This window comes from Lactuca saligna, chromosome 8 (genome assembly GCF_052625555.1).
Source record: "Lactuca saligna cultivar CGN05327 chromosome 8, ASM5262555v1, whole genome shotgun sequence".
Taxonomy (NCBI): Eukaryota; Viridiplantae; Streptophyta; class Magnoliopsida; order Asterales; family Asteraceae; genus Lactuca; species Lactuca saligna.
Genome location: NC_136424.1, coordinates 75078706 through 75094512, shown reverse-complemented (window position 1 = coordinate 75094512; position 15807 = coordinate 75078706). Strand labels below are relative to the sequence as shown.

Below are 15807 nucleotides of genomic sequence, written 5' to 3'. Positions count from 1 at the left end.
TCTTTTTTAGATTTGGGGTATTTAGTTATTAAAATAATTTTCTTGAATTGCACAAGTCATATAATAAAACTGGGCATGAAAGATAACCATATATAAAACCAATCCTATCCAATATAAGACACATTTTGTAAGTTAAAAAACCAGGGGGGTCATGGCCCCCATATCCCCTTCATAGTTTCGCCCCCTTACCACTTGAACTATGCATAAACAGCGAGTTTTCATGTCATCAACGGCAACATGGCTTTCATGCATGTAGCCATATTCATACCTAACCTTTTATTTCTTGCGAGCTACGCAACTATTTTCTTATATTATAATATAAGATTTTATTTTGAATATTTAAGGGGTGTTTATTTGACCTGTAAATTTTCTGTTAGATTATAATTTATTGTTGTGGTTGAATTCATTAATAAATATTTTAAATAAATTTATAGTCAAACTTGGTTTACGTATCGGCCAAACATATTTATTTGTAAGCATAAACAAACGCACATGTTTGCCGGAAATCCAAGAAAACAAAAAAAAAAGGCAAAGATTAATTAATGCTGTATTATTCTTCCATTTTTAATAAAAAAATGGTAGTATATTAAATAAATTTAAATCGAGTCTATTAGTTTTGACTTATTATTAAAAAAACCAAGTAATGTAAATTACTTAAAAGAACTACAAAATATTGTTAAAACTTAAATTCCGGCCAAAAGGTTCATGAATCATGCCAATTGTTCGAGTGGCACCTGGCTTTGTGTTTTGGCCCTTGGGTGTAGGAGAGAGTTTGAATGGAGCCCACAAAGACCATTTCATTAGTTGGAGGGTCGCTATAGGTTTAGTTGTCCTTTTCACCTTTAAAAAGTCACATTCACATATATCCTTCTTCCAAAACCCTTTTCATCGTCAAAACTCTAATAAAAATCCGTACGGCTAGACATAGCTAAAAAAAACTTGATTCACTATATGAGCATCCAAATGTATTCATACACGAATACATCATACACGATTGCATGGTACATCACAATATATATATATATATATATATATATATATATATATATATATATATATATATATATATATATATATATATATATATATACTAGCCGTTACCCGCGCACAGCAGCGGAGACAAATAGCTTCTTTCAATGATATTTTTTAAAGAAAAATGTTATGTTCCAAAAGAAAGTTCATGCCGTGGGTGAGAGGAATGGCGGTAGTCGTGATAGTGGTTGGTTGAAGGCGGAAGGAGGCAGAGCGGCTGTGGTGGTGGTGGTTATACTGTCTTGGTTACTGGTTAGGGTTCTTCGAGAGAGTGTGCGTATATTTCTTACTTTGAATGGATTACGAAGATAAATATTATGAGATGGCTTGTTACCAATGTGAGAAAAAAGATCCTCTATAAATTGTTGACATTGACCGCTTCAAATGGCTGAAGTGTTGAGATTGACGGGTTCAATTTGCAAATTAATTTTTCTATTAATTTGATACGAGATTTTTAGAGGATAAAGGATAAGGTTAAAGTTTTAATATTATTATATTATAAATGGGTTGTACTTCAAGCTTAATAGTTTGGACGTCTTAAAAAATAATATTATTATATTCAATCTATTTATAGAAATAGTTAGATTTCTTTTATAAGTATTAAAGATATATATATATATATATATATATATATATATATATATATATATATATATATATATATATATATATATATAATAAAACCTCCATAATTTAATACTTAATAAATTAATAACCTCGATAAAATTATTAATTTGTCCGGTTCTAACTTGAGACCGGTATAAAATTGGACTTCAATCGATAAAATAATATAATAATAATTTTTTTTTGAAATCCTAATATAAATATATTGGTTCCAGCAAAACTATAAATTAATAATTATTAAAGTATTTTAAAATTCTAAAATTATCTAGTAAAAAATGAATATATATTCACTTTTTTTTTGTGAACTTCAAATCTATATTGAGTTCATCTTTCAATCTCCCAAATGCACTTAAGAGTTGATATACTGTATTCTCGTATTGCAACAAAAAGTTGTGAAGAGTTGTTGTCGCTTGCGATGCTTCTTTTCGAGTGACCGGTTCCAAAGGTACCGAAACATCATCAACCGAATTTTGAACAGTATCCACGATAATTTCTTCAATGCTTTGAACCTCATAACATTCATTATTTTTCACCTGGATAATCCAGCAACTCATTCACATCCATTTTGTGCCGATAGTGCATTCACGTAATCAAGTTCTCGAGCTCACAAATATCTTCTCAAATATTTACGTTGTTTAAATCATTTGAGCCGGTTGGATTAGCCGAACAAATTTTACATTGTTGAACGCAATTCACTATGGACTCTTGTTTCACATTTCTCCAAGCTGATACGGCCAAGTTGATGACATCTAAAATATTAATCTTTTCTTAAGAAGAAATGTTCAATTCATAACCTTCCAGAATCATACGATAAAACCTTTTATGGTAGTACATTTTAAAGGCTCTAATTATCCCAACATCACATGGTTTGAGAGTTGCTCACGAATATAAGCCAACTCTTTAAATTAATAATTTATTAATTTATCGATGTAATAATGTTTTGCTAAATTAATAAAATATCTCAGTGCCAATATTATTAATTTATAGAGGTTTTACAGTATATGGCCAATTGATGTGGTAACATCGTATAGTGCAACCAATGTTGTAACACTATATCTGACGGCGTATTTACTACGGTGCCCATTTAATTTTGTAGCTATTGGACAATAAATAATTAAAAGAGTAAATTATGGGAATGGTTCTTGTGGTATTGTGATATTGTGATATTGCACATTTAGTTCCTAAGTCGGGCTATCTATTTATCTATTTATGGAGTCTATAAATATCAAATTTGTTGGACTTTTAGTTCGACTTAAAAAGATTATTATGTTCTTATTAATGTTATATAGTTAATTTTAGGGGTTAGGTCATTTTTGGTAACTTAACTTTTGATTTTGTGCTCATTTGGTCACTTAACTCTTTTTAAGTTTTAAAAGGTTATCAAACTTTAGATTTTGTGCTAATTTAGTTACTTAACTTTTGTTTTGGTCACTTAACTTTTAGATGTGTGCTCATTTGGTCACCTAACTTTTAAAATTGTGTTCATTTAGTCACTAAACTTTTGAAAAAATTTAAAAGTTTAGTGAATTGAGCAAAATTTTAAAAGTTTGGTGACTAAATGTGAGCAAACCAAAAGTTAAGTGATTAAATAAGCACAAAGTCAAAAGTTTGATGACCTTCTAAAACTAAAAAAGAGTTAAGTAATCAAATGAGCACAAAACCAAAAGTTAAGTGAGCAAAAATGACCTAAACCCTTAATTTTATGATTTATAAATTTCTTTTATAACTAAATTTATGATTTAAATATTTCTTTTAAATTTATGACCTAAACATCCAACCCCTCCCTTCCTTCCCCCGACTACCATATCTCCGGTCATATCTCCACAGAGACAGCCACTAAAAATTATCCTACCTTGTTCATCCCTGAAAACCACCGTACAACCACCATTAGTAAACCATCAACACAATAAGATATGAATCAAAACCATAAAATCAATGAATATCAAATCTACAATTGCCGGTCCAGACGGTGGGCAACCCGGGCGACCGCCCAGGGCCCACGTCTCTAGGGACCCAAAAATTCTAAGCTATGTAGTGTATATATATATATATATATATATATATATATATATATATATATATATATATAACTTATTGCCTAAATGATTTTTAGATCATAAAGTTTGTTCAAACTCAAACTAGTTCAAAAGATAATCAAATTTGTTTGCTTGTTATTGTTAATTGAACACGTCTATAATGAATAATAAATGATATTTTTTTGAATCTTTATTATATTCGTCTTTAAAGGACTCTTTTTTTTTCGTCCCGGACCCCATATAATTTGGACCGGCCTCTCTACAAACCCAAATTGTTGGCTATGCTTCGTTCTTCCAATTCCCACATCCCTCTTTTTCTAAAACAATTGCAGAAAACCTACACTCCATGCCGTCGGTGAAGGTAACAATGGAATGAAGCCTTGAAGGGGTTTTCTACCTTTGACTTGCACTCTATTAACTACCATCGTTGCTATTAACCACCGTCAAAACAAATGGAGAAATATATTTAGAACAAGATGCTCACAAACACTTGATCTAACTCAGTATTGATTTTAATCCATTACATATAATTGAATCTAGAAATATACCAGAATCATGAAACTAGATCGATTCAAGATGCAAAGTCGATTCAAGAGGCAAGGTCGATTCAAAATGAAAAATCTGATACGTTAGACGCAAGACTAATTAACAAACTCAAATGCAATTGATGCAAAATCGATTTAAAAAACCCTAAGTCTTGATTTCCTTGTTCGATTAATCAAGGTTAAGACTGAGATGGAGTCGATTAAAATTGAGTAGAAATAATGAGAGAAGCGGTGCCAATTTTTCCGGGTTTGCAGTTTTCGGTGATGACAACTTCTTGATTAACATTTTTCCGATGATGGAGAGGTCGATGATGAAAGATGTGTAGAGAGCATGGTCTGCGAAAGCATGGTTTTGATGGTGGTGCTCTAGATTCATAATACTAGGATATTTCTAAGTTAAAATCAATTTCCGACGATGGGAGGAGTAGAGGCGGAGGGAGGTTGCGGTGGGAATGCATCAAAGAGTCGATGAAGGGGATTTTACAGCTAAATACATTTTGAGGATACAGAGAAATTAATTTAGTTGTAAAAGAAATATATAAATCATAAATTTAATTATAAAAGAAATATATTAAGCATAAAATTAATTATAAAAAAATAATAATGATAATAAGGGCACAATATTTAGGTCAAACATGGCAAAAAATTTGATATTTAAAGACTCCGCAAATAAAAAATCGGATTTGAGGACTAAACATGCAATAACACAATACAATAAAGATCATTCATGTAATTTACTAGAATTAAAATATATATTTATTATTTAAACTTTTAAACTCTATAAATACCAACAACGTTAACTTTTTTAAGAAAAATATATCATGAAAAAAAAACCTACTTTAAAGACGAAAGTTTGCATTCAAGAACTAGAAAAAACCATTTGCAAATAAATCAGTCGGGCATAAACACTTTATAAAAAAAATACTACTTTGGCGATGATGTAATGTACATTGAAGAAAAGTTTCGGCGGTGGCTTCGCATGAGAAATTATTATTTATACGTAAAGCGGATGATTTGAAGTAAAAAAATTTATTTTTATAAGTATAAATAGTAAATGTGATATAAACAATAATCAATCATCTACTAATACATATTCGAAGATATATTTGTGGCGTGTCATCTCTGTACAACGAAACCAATGAAAGTTATTCTTAAATTTACATAAAATTTAAGAGGTGCATAGTGTATGTTTGTGTAACAACAAGTTTGATTTTGATTCGACTAAATGATGTGGAACAAGATTGCACCCGCTTATGGGGTGCAAGGGCACTTCTCCATCTAAAAATTTGTTTCACTAATAAAAGTAATAAGGAAAAAATATTTTCATACAATATTTCATGATAATTGCCATGAAACCGTTATCCTTTAATTATGGGATAAAACTGACATTTTAAAGTTAATTGACTTTATTTTGATAATTATAAGAATTCAAATTATATAAAACCCTAGTTAGTGGTCTGATATCTTGATATGAAAATGTTCCTTGAATGATTATCCTTTAAATTGGATTTGGTGTAATCCTAGCATATGATAAAAATATCATATTTGAAAAATGATCATAAGAACCTTCAAGCTAAAAACCCTAACTGGATCATGGATTTACAACGGCAAACAACTAAGGGAATGTGAGAAGCAAAGATCTAGAGTCCAATCCATAGTTTGTTGATGTATAATCCGAATCTCTTATGTTTCTATGTTGATCTTCCATTAAAAATCCCATTTAGGCCATTTTTATCAACTTCCTAGCTTGATTGTAGTGGAGAAATCATATTGAGTTGAATAGCCAGTGGATCTAGCTGGGTTTGAACTTCAAAACCTCAGATCTACCATCTTTATGAGCCTAACTCGTGTATAAGCTTTAGATCTACTCTTTTAGTCCTTGCTAAGCCTTTAAGTTCCTTTTCATGCATATGTACACGTAAAGTTGGAAACTTTACGTGGTAACCACTCCTTAAGAACCCATATCTATAAGTTGTATGCATTGGTTTTGAGCAGAATTAACTGTATAGAAGTTGCATGCAACCGACTCGGCGAGTAGAGTCGCGAGTTCCCGAGTTTTCCCCATTTCATGTATTATGTCGAGTGGAACTAATGAGTTATAGGTGGACTCAGTGAGTCGGAGACCGGACTCATTCATGGAGGGACTCGGCGAGTCCATGCCCTAACTCGGTGAGTCCAAGGCAATCTTCATATCTCAAGAACAGACTCGGCAAGTTGTTCATACAACTCGGCGAGTCACCGTCGGAGTGTTCTTATGTTGAAGGAGAACTCGACGAGTTGTTCATACAACTCGGCGAGTCGGATGCAGATTGACTAAGTGTTGGTATCGAAGAGGAACTCGTCGAGTCTACGCCAAACTCGAAGAGTAGTAGCGAGCAGAAATGAGAAATGAGAGTAGGGACTCGGTGAGTCAGGTCAACTGTATGTTGACTTTGACCAGGGGTAAAATAGTCATTTTATCCTTAGTACACTTATTAGTATTTGATTGAGTGTACTTATGGAAATTGTCGTCGAGGAGATACTGGAACAACAGCAGACAACTTCCCAAGCAGTTCATTCAGCAGCCAGATTACGAGGTGAGTTTCCTTCCAGTAGGAACCGGTCTATGGCCACAATGCCGACCCATTTAGTTAGCAGTAGTTCCGGACCTCGGTCCGATGCAGTAGTTAGATTGCTTGATGTCTTTGTGATTCAAGCATGTTTTGTGTTATGTGTTCCGGACTTCAGTCTGATGTAGTATGCAATATATGTGCTTATGCTAGTTGATATGTTTATGTTATGCTATGTTATGCTCAGTCAGTTTCCGGACTTCGGTCCGATGCAGGGGACAAGGTCCTAGTCAGTTTCGGATTTCGATCCGATGCAGTTAGTTTCATACTTCGATCCGATGCAAGGGACAAGGTCCTAAACAGTTCCGGACTTCAGTCCGATGCAATTTCCGGACTTCGGTCCTATGCAGAGGGCAAGGCCCTGGTTAGTTCCGGACTTCGGTCCGATGCAGTTTTTGGATTTCGATCTGATGCAGTGGGCAAGGCCCAGTATGTGCTTTATATGTTATTGTATGGTATGTAGTAGTTTAGGGGAGCTCACTAAGCTTCGTGCTTACAGTTTCAGTTTTGGTTTCAGGTACTTCAGCAAGTAAAGGGAAGAGCTTAGGATGATGGCATCGCATACACCACCGCTTCGGTTTTTGTCCTGGGAGTCGATTCAGCTTTTCGTAGATATGTTTTGATACAGTCTTGATACAATTTTCTCATGATACTTTATTATGGTTTTGAGATATTGACGTATGGGTTTTTATTTTATGATATTGATATAATGATTTAGTCATGATTAAACAAAAATTTTTGGATCGTATTTTGGGATGTTACAAGAGTTTTCTTAAAAAAAGTCCTGAAAGTTCGCAGTCAGAACTCCGACCTGAAAGTTTCTATTTTTCGGGCTCCTAGATACCTCATAGACACACTAAAGTAACCGAAATCCCTAGAATATTGGGGCTAGAAGATGGGGAGTTCTCCAAAGAAGTTGGAGTGAAAATTGCAAGGAATGAGGCAAGTATCGTAACTATTTATTGGCTGAAAGTTGTTGTGCCACATCGTGGTCTTGCATAACCAACAAGCAACGACTCGGGTGCTAATACGCATCGCCGGATGCGGGTGAGAATTAGATTCCAAAAATTCATAACTTTTGAATACCAACTCTGTTTTCGACGTTCTTTATATGCACTTGTTGTATCGACGAGTACTACAATGTTCATTTAGACTCTATCGACTAATTTTCATCCTATTTTAAGTTTAGTAGTCCACGAAGATTACACTACAATGGACCATGAAAGAAATCATAACTTCTCCATATGAATTACATTCTCGATGTTCTTTATATTTATGGATCAGTGTTTACAAGTAGTTCAGTTATCGTTTAGATTGTTTTAGCTAATAGTCAATTGATTTTCATTTCGATTTATGTGTCGTGCATTATTGTAACGTGTCACACTGAAACTTTGAAAAATCATGATTTCCTCAAACGAAGTGAGATTTAGACGTTCTTTATATCCCCACTTTCACTTTTATGATTACTATGACTTTCTTTTAGATTACTTAGGCTTATGCTACCTATCTCCGATTCATTTTTTACGATACACTTTGTCGTATAGTGTTGAACGCAAAACATCGAAGAATCATAATTTTTTCATACGAAGTCAAAATTTAAGCATTTCTTATATCTCTGATATCATCATTACGACTACTACAATCTTTATTTAAGATTATTTATCTTAGATAACCTTATAATTAAAATGTTATTTATCACTCGTAACGCGTACGACGAATAATTATCCTATTCAATGATTTTATCCATTAGGGTTTAAGTATTCTTTATATGTTGTTATGTAATTATCTGTTGAGTATCAATCAATCTATTATCTTACATTGTATCAGAGCTCTAAGTTAAAATCCTATTGTTGACCACAACCCACAACCGCCGCCCTCCACCTCCGGTGACATTCTCTCATAGTCGTCGGAGGTGCCTTCATATTTTTCGTAATTTTTCTCCTGAATAATAAAACAGCTGCCGACATCAAACTAAAGCTCTTTCATCGGCTTATTCTATTGTTTGTTTGTTTATGTCTCCTCATCGGATGAAACTTGCCTCCGAGCCTCGTGTCTCATCCTTAGATGATGCCTGCCTCTAAGCCTTTTGCCTTCTCCTCAACTCGTCATTTCTTCATATTTATTTTCCGAGTCATCCAGAATAGGCCTTGTCTGCTGCAACTCGAACCCTCTTTTTTCTTGCTGTTTTTTTTTTGGACTCCTCTGCCGATGGCTCCATAATCGTCGTCTACAAAAAGTAGGGTTTAAGTATTCTCAATATATTCCTATATAATTACCTTTTGAGTATCAATCAATCTATTATCTTACAAAAAATAGAAGAAATAAGGAAAAGTGATAAGAGTTCAATTTAACACAAATGTTTGCCAAATTAGATCATATACAAAAGCCATATAAGTTTTTTGCCTAGTTAGTAACAGACTAACATGAATCACCTGAGGTTGATTAGTTAAATTTGCAAAAATAATAATAATAATAATAATAATAATAATAATAATAATAAATTTAACCATTTAATCGATAAAAATTAAAAAGCGATCCAAAATCAAAATTTTATATAAACTTAGTGTTTTTTATGCAAGTTTTTTTTATAAATTTAGGTGTACACAAGGCAGTTTTTGCAGGGTCTTAGGGGATGTTTGTTTAATCTTTTTGATCCAACTTTTAGACTTTAACTTTTCCAAAAAGTTAAAATAGGATAAAAGATGTTTGGTAAATGTAAAAGATCTTTTAAAACTAACTTTTCATAAAGAATGATTATGAGCATTTGGAAAAGTCACGTATGTGTGACTTTTTGGAACTTTTGAAGCCTTCACACTTAAATGACTCACATATACCCCCAACTACCACTACCAAACACCTTTTAAAAACAACTTTTGACTTTTGCTTCTCAAAATCTAATACAAACACATTTTTAAAAACATCTTTTGTAAAAAGTCTTTTTACAAAAAGTCTTTTTGCAAAAAGGACTTTTGAAGGTAAAAAGATATCCCAAACACCCCTTTAATATGACACTGACAACACCTATTTTTTATGTCTGCATGGAAAAATTTTCGTATTTTTATCTATTTTTCATGTAACAACAATCCCTATTTCATCTCAGTAAACATATCCAATGTATCCATCCCTAACGTTTTGTTCCCAAGGTTTTTTTTTTTTTTTTTTTTTTTTTTTTTTTTTTTTTTTAAATTCGTTAAAGGAAAGAGAAGAAAATTTTTGACAGAAAGAAAGGGAGGTGAAGGAAAATACTCATTATTCTGTGTTCCCGAGTTCGAAGTAACGGAAAGGAAAATTTTTAGTTTTTGTGTTTTCAAATTAGGAGGAAAAAGAAAATAAAACTTAAAATTTTCCTTCCCCTCACGTTCTTCCCAAATCTGCCCAATTTGGGAGGAAAATTTGAAAAGAAAATATGACTCCTAAATCCTTCCATTCCCCTCACTTTCCTTCCATTAATGAAACTCAGGAATACAATTTTTCTTTGACACCCCTCACTTTCCCTGCGTATCCTCCCATTTCTCTCCTTAAGTGGAACTCGGGAACAAGACGTAAATGTGCAATACTATTTTTGACGAATTGACATCACGTTCACGAAAGTATTATCATGATCACCAAATCTAATAAAATTCGCCACGTACGCAAGCAAAAACAGCTTCACGAATTTAGCATCCTTTTTCTTGCGAGTTAAGTGGTTACTTTTATAAAATCTTCGAATAATGGGTTGTCCGATGATGTAAAAGTCCCAAAATCTTCGAATATTCTATTGTTTGTTTGTTTATGTCTCCTCATCGGATGAAACTTGCCTCCGAGCCTCGTGTCTCATCCTTAGATGATGCCTGCCTCTAAGCCTTTTGCCTTCTCCTCAACTCGTCATTTCTTCATATTTATTTTCCGAGTCATCCAGAATAGACCTTGTCTGCTGCAACTCGAACTCTCTTTTTTCTTGCTGTTTTTTTTTTGGACTCCTCTGCCGATGGCTCCATAATCGTCGTCTACAAAAAATAGGGTTTAAGTATTCTCAATATATTCCTATATAATTACCTTTTGAGTATCAATCAATCTATTATCTTACAAAAAATAGAAGAAATAAGGAAAAGTGATAAGAGTTCAATTTAACACAAATGTTTGCCAAATTAGATCATATACAAAAGCCATATAAGTTTTTTGCCTAGTTAGTAACAGACTAACATGAATCACCTGAGGTTGATTAGTTAAATTTGCAAAAATAATAATAATAATAATAAATTTAACCATTTAATCGATAAAAATTAAAAAGCGATCCAAAATCAAAATTTTATATAAACTTAGTGTTTTTTATGCAAGTTTTTTTTATAAATTTAGGTGTACACAAGGCAGTTTTTGCAGGGTCTTAGGGGATGTTTGTTTAATCTTTTTGATCCAACTTTTAGACTTTAACTTTTCCAAAAAGTTAAAATAGGATAAAAGATGTTTGGTAAATGTAAAAGATCTTTTAAAACTAACTTTTCATAAAGAATGATTATGAGCATTTGGAAAAGTCACGTATGTGTGACTTTTTGGAACTTTTGAAGCCTTTACACTTAAATGACTCACATATACCCCCAACTACCACTACCAAACACCTTTTAAAAACAACTTTTGACTTTTGCTTCTCAAAATCTAATACAAACACATTTTTAAAAACATCTTTTGTAAAAAGTTTTTTTACAAAAAGTCTTTTTGCAAAAAGGACTTTTGAAGGTAAAAAGATATCCCAAACACCCCCTTAATATGACACTGACAACACCTATTTTTTATGTCTGCATGGAAAAATTTTCGTATTTTTATCTATTTTTCATGTAACAACAATCCCTATTTCATCTCAGTAAACATATCCAATGTATCCATCCCTAACGTTTTGTTCCCAAGTTTTTTTTTTTTTTTTTTTTTTAAATTCGTTAAAGGAAAGAGAAGAAAAATTTTGACAGAAAGAAAGGGAGGTGAAGGAAAATACTCATTATTCTGTGTTCCCGAGTTCGAAGTAACGGAAAGGAAAATTTTTAGTTTTTGTGTTTTCAAATTAGGAGGAAAAAGAAAATAAAACTTAAAATTTTCCTTCCCCTCACGTTCTTCCCAAATCTGCCCAATTTGGGAGGAAAATTTGAAAAGAAAATATGACTCCTAAATCCTTCCATTCCCCTCACTTTCCTTCCATTAATGAAACTCAGGAATACAATTTTTCTTTGACACCCCTCACTTTCCCTGCGTATCCTCCCATTTCTCTCCTTAAGTGGAACTCGGGAACAAGACGTAAATGTGCAATACTATTTTTGACGAATTGACATCACGTTCACGAAAGTATTATCATGATCACCAAATCTAATAAAATTCGCCACGTACGCAAGCAAAAACAGCTTCACGAATTTAGCATCCTTTTTCTTGCGAGTTAAGTGGTTACTTTTATAAAATCTTCGAATAATGGGTTGTCCGATGATGTAAAAGTCCCAAAATCTTCGAATATTCTATTGTTTGTTTGTTTATGTCTCCTCATCGGATGAAACTTGCCTCCGAGCCTCGTGTCTCATCCTTAGATGATGCCTGCCTCTAAGCCTTTTGCCTTCTCCTCAACTCGTCATTTCTTCATATTTATTTTCCGAGTCATCCAGAATAGACCTTGTCTGCTGCAACTCGAACTCTCTTTTTTCTTGCTGTTTTTTTTTTGGACTCCTCTGCCGATGGCTCCATAATCGTCGTCTACAAAAAATAGGGTTTAAGTATTCTCAATATATTCCTATATAATTACCTTTTGAGTATCAATCAATCTATTATCTTACAAAAAATAGAAGAAATAAGGAAAAGTGATAAGAGTTCAATTTAACACAAATGTTTGCCAAATTAGATCATATACAAAAGCCATATAAGTTTTTTGCCTAGTTAGTAACAGACTAACATGAATCACCTGAGGTTGATTAGTTAAATTTGCAAAAATAATAATAATAATAATAAATTTAACCATTTAATCGATAAAAATTAAAAAGCGATCCAAAATCAAAATTTTATATAAACTTAGTGTTTTTTATGCAAGTTTTTTTTATAAATTTAGGTGTACACAAGGCAGTTTTTGCAGGGTCTTAGGGGATGTTTGTTTAATCTTTTTGATCCAACTTTTAGACTTTAACTTTTCCAAAAAGTTAAAATAGGATAAAAGATGTTTGGTAAATGTAAAAGATCTTTTAAAACTAACTTTTCATAAAGAATGATTATGAGCATTTGGAAAAGTCACGTATGTGTGACTTTTTGGAACTTTTGAAGCCTTCACACTTAAATGACTCACATATACCCCCAACTACCACTACCAAACACCTTTTAAAAACAACTTTTGACTTTTGCTTCTCAAAATCTAATACAAACACATTTTTAAAAACATCTTTTGTAAAAAGTTTTTTTACAAAAAGTCTTTTTGCAAAAAGGACTTTTGAAGGTAAAAAGATATCCCAAACACCCCCTTAATATGACACTGACAACACCTATTTTTTATGTCTGCATGGAAAAATTTTCGTATTTTTATCTATTTTTCATGTAACAACAATCCCTATTTCATCTCAGTAAACATATCCAATGTATCCATCCCTAACGTTTTGTTCCCAAGTTTTTTTTTTTTTTTTTTTTTTAAATTCGTTAAAGGAAAGAGAAGAAAAATTTTGACAGAAAGAAAGGGAGGTGAAGGAAAATACTCATTATTCTGTGTTCCCGAGTTCGAAGTAACGGAAAGGAAAATTTTTAGTTTTTGTGTTTTCAAATTAGGAGGAAAAAGAAAATAAAACTTAAAATTTTCCTTCCCCTCACGTTCTTCCCAAATCCGCCCAATTTGGGAGGAAAATTTGAAAAGAAAATATGATTCCTAAATCCTTCCATTCCCCTCACTTTCCTTCCATTAATGAAACTCAGGAATACAATTTTTCTTTGACACCCCTCACTTTCCCTGCGTATCCTCCCATTTCTCTCCTTAAGTGGAACTCGGGAACAAGACGTAAATGTGCAATACTATTTTTGACGAATTGACATCACGTTCACGAAAGTATTATCATGATCACCAAATCTAATAAAATTCGCCACGTACGCAAGCAAAAACAGCTTCACGAATTTAGCATCCTTTTTCTTGCGAGTTAAGTGGTTACTTTTATAAAATCTTCGAATAATGGGTTTTCCGATGATGTAAAAGTCCTTGATCGTTTTAATTTTTTTATTGAATACCCCTCCCCCCCGTTTTTTTTTTTTTTTTTTTTTTTAATCTTTATGAGTATTTTTAATAACATCCTAATATACGATATGGATGTTAAAATCGTTAGATATATTAAAAATGTCTACCTTTTTAAATATTCGTGTAAAGTTTTGTGCCAAACATTGATGAATAAACCTCCAGATTTTCTCGTACTATTATAATATTTACCCACGTTGTCTCGATTCAAAAATCCAAATTATAGCATTTCTAGATTTCGACGATATTACTTTATATTATCTTGTACGGGTTGCCGCGGAGAATAACGGAGTACTGTCGACGACGTTAAATCCAATCAAGCTGCATTTAACGGCCGACGTCGTTTGTGTCGCCGGAACAGCGACGTTAGCCGCAGTGCAATTCACCGTTCGGCGGTATGGTCCAAACCATTTGTTCTGCATGAACCGGTTTTTTCTCCATGGAGGGAGGAGTAATCCTCTGCTCTTCAGTGATCGCCTTATTTCGTCGCTCATTAATTTCACGATCGTCTTCAAATCTGCAGTTTTTCCGACGAAGACAATCGGTAATTTTTTTGAGAAGCGTTGGAGTTGATTCGTCGGTCTAGCGATCTCAAACTCTCCGGCAAAGTTGAGGTCGATGAAGTAACGAATGCCGGAATCGGATCGGACGACGTCGATGAACTCGTAGTTCCCGGCCGTGAGTCCACCGCAGCTCTCCCACTTTGTCTTGCAAATCGCCGCGTTATAGCCGAGTTTTTGAAGGAAGTAAATCATGTTTCGGTTGAGGATCTGTGTGCTGGGTCTTAGAGATCGAAAAACCTCCATGGCTTTTACAACATTGGTGAAGAGGACGTTTCTGAACTTATCAGCATTTAAACTCTGCAATGTCGAAATAATTTCGATACATTTTGCTTCCATACGATCGGAATTCGAATCCGAATCCGAATCCGAATCTAAATCGTTATCCTGCAAATGAATTTCATCTGGCTCATCACCGTTGATGGCACCTTCATTTCCGTCTTCACCGAAACAATGAAGAAGGTAAGACAGAGAATGATCTGACGATGATTCACCATCGCCGATTTCGCTGCCGGTGCCGCTGTGTTCGCTACCGCTGCTACTGTACACCATATCCGTCACCCTGTCACGGCCGACGATTCGGTCCTTAACTCGTTCATCTAGAGGATCAGTTACACGCTTTGATCTGACTGCCATTTCTTCAAATGATCTTCAGAAAAACCTAATAATTGATGAAGGTATATAACATACTTGAGAAGGAAGGATATAGTCGAGAATATTCCTATTCCATGGGATTACTGAAATTCAAAAATAAATCAACATTATCTTGAATGATTTGGTGTGATTATTGTATTTGGAAAGAGGTTATTTAATTGGAATTTGAAATTTTGTAAGGAGAGAGAATCTCACCATATGAAATGCTTGAGAAGCATGGAGCATATCCAACGGCGTGAAAGGGTAGATTCCAATGTGCCGGTGTGACTATGGAATGGAATTATAAAGAAAGAGGGGAATGATGTGGATATTTATAAGGTGTGGGACCTGTAGACAAGCACGTAGCAAAGTGGGTTTTGGAATGGTCCCACTGATGGCTATTGGAGTATGCCAAGAGTGAAGGACGCATGGTTTGGTTTGTGTCAAAAGAAATTTCTTTTTTGAGTGTAAGGGATGATCAAAACCGAACAAAGTCACAAACGAATCAAAAGTTAAATACATTTTTATCAATTTCCTGTTTAACAAAATGTGTATTTG

At 33.5% G+C, this 15807-nt stretch overlaps 1 protein-coding gene across 2 annotated transcripts; it reads right to left on the bottom strand.

Annotated features, from left to right (window-relative positions):
* Nucleotides 1-14202: 14202 nt before the first annotated feature.
* LOC145008154 (uncharacterized) lies at nucleotides 14203-15542 on the bottom strand. 2 transcript variants are annotated; one of them, XM_078966770.1, is made up of 2 exons: nucleotides 15466-15542; nucleotides 14203-15353 (listed from the first exon to the last, which is right to left on the bottom strand). In XM_078966770.1, exon 2 carries the CDS (start codon nucleotides 15250-15252, stop codon nucleotides 14314-14316), a length of 939 nt encoding a protein of 312 aa, XP_078822896.1. In that variant the 5' UTR covers nucleotides 15253-15353; nucleotides 15466-15542; the 3' UTR covers nucleotides 14203-14313. The 2 variants fall into 2 exon arrangements, with proteins under 2 accessions (XP_078822896.1, XP_078822897.1); XM_078966771.1 differs by having other exon boundaries at nucleotides 14203-15277; nucleotides 15466-15536.
* Between the last annotated feature and the right edge of the window lie 265 nt (nucleotides 15543-15807).